The sequence below is a fragment of the Lepidothrix coronata genome, unplaced genomic scaffold (assembly GCF_001604755.1).
Source record: "Lepidothrix coronata isolate B3197 unplaced genomic scaffold, Lepidothrix_coronata-1.0 Scaffold416, whole genome shotgun sequence".
In the NCBI taxonomy this organism is placed as follows: Eukaryota; Metazoa; Chordata; class Aves; order Passeriformes; family Pipridae; genus Lepidothrix; species Lepidothrix coronata.
Genome location: NW_016690596.1, coordinates 10757 through 15405, shown reverse-complemented (window position 1 = coordinate 15405; position 4649 = coordinate 10757). Strand labels below are relative to the sequence as shown.

Sequence of the window (4649 nt, the reverse complement as noted above, 5' to 3'; positions counted from 1 at the left end):
ACCCCGGGAATGGTGGTGGAATAAACTCTGCCAATCCCAAAATTGGTGCCTTGGGGTGGTTTTTCCTAAAAAAACCAGGACCCCCCTGGAGTTCTGTACATCGGGAGAGGGTGGATTTGAGGAGATTTCCCTCTCCTGCTTTTTCCAGCTGCATTCCCAGCCTTTGCTGCTCCAGACAGTTGCCCTCTGCCCTCTGGGAATGTGATGGAAAAAACAGGGAATCTTGTTAACCCGACCTGAGGGATGTGGGAATTGCTTTTCCCTGAAGAAAGGCCAGGGAGTACCAACCTTTTCTCCTTTCTCCCCCGGAATTCCCGAGGCTCCGGTGTTTCCCGCCGCTCCCTGTTCCCCCTGGAAGGAGCCAAGAGGAAAAATCGTGGCTGATGTGGCCCTGGCAAGGCTGGAATTTCCTGGATGGACAAGGAATTTCCTTGTCTTCGGGTCATGGAGTTATTCGCTGAGGAGAGGGGAAAATTCCAGGAAAAATTCCCATTCCTTGACAATTCCAACAGGGCCGGGGGGGTGGGTGAAGCCGGTTGAGAAGCATTCCCTAGTTGAATCCCAGTTTTCTGGGGTCAGCCTGGGGGATGGGAATGGGAAACCTGACTCGTGGAGATGAGGAAAATCCCCCATCCCAGCGTCCAAACGTCTCCACCCGGATCCACGTCGATTTATGGGAACGGATTCCCAATAATCCCAATTCGAAAGGAATAAACACTTGGCAGAGGGGGATTTGCAGCAAAGCTTTTGGGAAAACCTTATTTATGGAACTGGGGGAGTTTTAAGGTCCCTTCCCACCCAAATCCACCCTCTGTGATCCCATAATTCCAGACGCTCGCCTTTGCTCCGTGCCGTCCATCCGATCCCGGCATTCCCGGTTTTCCAGGACTTCCCCTTTCTCCCTGTGGGTGGAAAAGAAGCGGATGGGCCGTGAGGACAAATAGAAGCCCCGAAAAACTGGGAAAAGTGGCTCTGGAAAAAGCAAGGAGAAGGATAATTAAAGGGGGAAAATCAAAGTGCAGGTAAAGTCTTAATTAAGGCCGTGAATTTTTTAGATCTAAATTTAACTAAGGTCTAATTTCACTAATTAGACTCCTGGAATTAATTGAAACTAATTTAACCCGGCTCATTTTAAATCACCACGGATTTTAGGTCGTCTCCCATCCCCGGGCTCAGCTCCGGGAAAGTAGGTGGGGAAAATTCCGAGGGAAATATCAGTAAAATAATATTAATGGGGGGAAAAAAAAGTGGGAAATATTAATTAAAAAGATGAATAAAGCATTAATATATTAATTTGAACGCCCTCTTAATTTTAAGGCCCTTCCTGCCTCCAGTTCCGCCGTGAAAAATATGAATAAAATATTAATATATTCATTTTAATGCCCTTTTAATTTTAACGCCCTTCCTGCCTCCCGTGGGATTTGGGATCTCAAAGGAGTCGTCGTTGCTTTGACTGATTTTTTTTTGGGAAAATATCATTCCCAAGGTCTCTCCTGCCCTCCTCTTTCCCACAGATCCCTGTTTTCCACCCTCCCTGGAAGTTGGGGGTTGGGTTTTTCCTTCTGCTGCGTTTCCTGGGAGCGTTTCCCTCGTTCGGGATGAATCCTGAGGGTGCAGATGAGTCGGGATTTTCCCTCGTTTTTCCCGAGGTTCCAGACTAAAAGACTTTGTTTAAATGTTCTGGGAGAGCCGGGAATTCAAAATTATCGGGGATAATCCCGGAGAGAAAGAAAAGGAAAGGCGGAGAGCGAAGCCAAAGGAAAACATTAACAGCAACACCAATAATAATTACAATTATAACGCCAATAAAGCCACATCCCACGGGCTCAGCCCCCAACAGCTCCCTGATTTCTCATCCAAGATTTTAAAACCTTCCATAAAAAGCTCATTAAGGGTCATTATCTGGTTGTTTAGGGAGCAAGGACTAATGAGGAACTAGAACGGAGCCCAGGCCGTTGCTAAGCCACGGATCAGGAGGGGATTTAAGCCAGGCCTGGGTTAGTTTTTGTCCCAGATTATCCAGAAGTTCCCCTGGAATCTTTAAAACCTCCATATCACTGTCTCCCTGTTCCTCGTGGGCTTCCCAGTGGGATTTGTCCCACCGGAGCTGGGTGGGTCCTTCCTGCTGGGAAATGGGAATCAGGGATTATCCCACCTTGGTGCCTTTGGCTCCGGGAGCGCCGGCGAGGCCCGGAAGTCCCGGGAATCCCTGAGGAGAAAGGGAGATCCCACGGGGTTGGTGTTAAATCAAGGAATTCTGAGACGTTCGACGGGAACCAAGCCCGGAAAAGCTTCGGAATCTCTCCAAGGACGGAGATTCCATAGGATGTTCCCCCCCATCTCCTACCTTTGCTCCTTTCTGCCCGGCGTCACCGGCGGTCCCGGGATCGCCTTTCCATCCCTACGTGGGAAAAAAAAAAAACCAGGATAAACATTCCATGGTGATGGATCCAACCCCGGGGATAACTCGGGAGGAATTTTGTGGTTTTGTTGCGTTTTCCAGCGCCAGAAGCTCCTGGAAAATTGGGAGCTCGTGGTCAATTTGTTGCTGGAACGGGACAGGGAATGACCTGGGAGAAGGTCGGGGTTGTAGGGAAGCGCGACAGGACGGGAAAAGTTTGGAAAAACCAAAGGGGAAAACCTCCAGGAATTTGGTTTATCTCCAGAAAATTCCCAGGAAACGTCACCCTGAAGATGCATTTTTTTTGTTTTGTTTTTTATTTTATTTTATTTTTGGGGGGTTTTTTTGGTTGTTTTGTTTTGGGTTTTTTGTGGTTTTCTTTTTTTAATTATTTTTTGTCTGTTTTTGTTTTTGGTTTTTTTTTAATTTTTTTTTGTTTTGGGTTTTTTGGAGTTTTTTTTGGTTGCTTTGGTTTGGTTTTTTTTTATTGTTTTGGGTTTTTTTGGAGGGGATTTTTTGTTTGTCTTGGTTTGGGGATTTTTTTTAGTAATTATGGGTCATAGTCTCCCATCCACGATCAGGAAGTTATTTGGGGGGTTTTTTTGGTTGTTTTGTTTTGGTTTTTTTCGGGGGTTTTCGATTTTTTTTCCTGTTTGTTTTTTTTTTCTTTTTTTGTGATTTTTTGGGCTTTTTTTTCTTTTTTTTTGTTTGGTTTTGTTTGGAGGGGATTTTTTTGTTGTTCTGGGTTTTTTTGTTTGTTTGTCTTGGTTTGGGGTTTTTTTTTTAGCAATTATGGGTCAAAGTCTCCCATCCACGAGCAGGAAATTCTTTGGGATCGACGGAGGTGTCCTGGCGTGAGAAACAACCGGCTCATTCCCGGGAAAACGAGATCCATGAGGGCTTTATAGGGAATGATCCCTTCCTTCCCTGCTCTCTCCACCAGGCAGCTCAACGTTGAACAGGGAAGAATTTAAAATTTCGGCCTTGGCAAGAAACAAAGGAAAACTCAGGCTGGAAAATGGGATAACTTGGAAATCTGGAGACACGGACGGGGAGCTGGAGAAGGATCCTCCTAAAAATCAGGCCAAGAAGGGCATTGGAGGCTTTTCCAGGACATTAAGGAGCGATTTCTCTTTGGGAAAGACTCACTTGATTCCAGGAATGGGGTGTGGGAATGAGGGATAGGGTGTGGGAAGAGAAAGGAATATGGGCATGGAATCTCTTCCCACAGAACGATCCGTGGCCTTTCCCGTCACTCACTGGCTTCCCATCCCGCCCCTTCCCCCTTTTGGGATCCTCCTAAAAATCAGGCCAAGAAGGGCATTGGAGGCTTTTCCAGGACATTAAGGAGTGATTTCTCTTTGGGAAAGACTCACTTGATTCCAGGAATGAGGTGTGGGAATGAGGGATGGGGTGTGGGAATGAGGGATAGGGTGTGGGAAGAGAAAGGAATATGGGCATGGAATCTCTTCCCACAGAACGATCCGTGGCCTTTCCCGTCACTCACTGGCTTCCCATCCCGCCCCTTCCCCCTTTTGGGATCCTCCTAAAAATCAGGCCAAGAAGGGCATTGGAGGCTTTTCCAGGACATTAAGGAGCGATTTCTCTTTGGGAAAGACTCACTTGATTCCAGGAATGGGGTGTGGGAATGAGGGATAGGGTGTGGGAAGAGAAAGGAATATGGGCATGGAATCTCTTCCCACAGAACAATCCAAGGCCTTTCCCACCACTCACCGGCTTCCCATCCCGCCCCTTCCCCCTTTTGGGATCCTCCTAAAAATCAGGCCAAGAAGGGCATTGGAGGCTTTTCCAGGACATTAAGGAGTGATTTCTCTTTGGGAAAGACTCACCTGATTCCGGGAATGGGGTGTGGGAATGAGGGATAGGGTGTGGGAAGAGAAAGGAATATGGGCATGGAATCTCCTCCCACAGAACAATCCAAGGCCTTTCCCACCACTCACCGGCTTCCCATCCCGCCCCTTCCTCCTTTTGGGATCCTCCTAAAAATCAGGCCAAGAAGGGAATTGGAGGCTTCTCCTGGAGGTTAAGGAGTGATTTCTGTTTGGGAAAGACTCACCTGATTCCGGGAATGGGGTGTGGGAATGAGGGATAGGGTGTGGGAAGAGAAAGGAATATGGGCATGGAATCTCTTCCCACAGAACGATCCCTGGCCTTCCCCGCCACTCACCGGCTTCCCATCCCGCCCCTTCCTCCTTTTGGGATCCTCCTAAAAATCAGGCCAAGAAGG

The 4649-nt window shown here is 47.6% G+C and overlaps 1 protein-coding gene across 1 annotated transcript in view; it reads right to left on the bottom strand.

Annotated features, from left to right (window-relative positions):
- Positions 1 to 4649, bottom strand: part of LOC108509853 (protein PXR1-like) — a 12389-nt gene that overhangs the window by 1164 nt on the left and 6576 nt on the right. The window contains exons 3-6 of the mRNA XM_017839445.1: positions 2348 to 2401; positions 2156 to 2209; positions 840 to 902; positions 289 to 351 (exon numbers count right to left, since the gene is read on the bottom strand). Of these exons, the coding sequence (XP_017694934.1) occupies positions 289 to 351; positions 840 to 902; positions 2156 to 2209; positions 2348 to 2401 (234 nt within the window). The remainder of the gene's footprint in view (positions 1 to 288; positions 352 to 839; positions 903 to 2155; positions 2210 to 2347; positions 2402 to 4649) is intronic.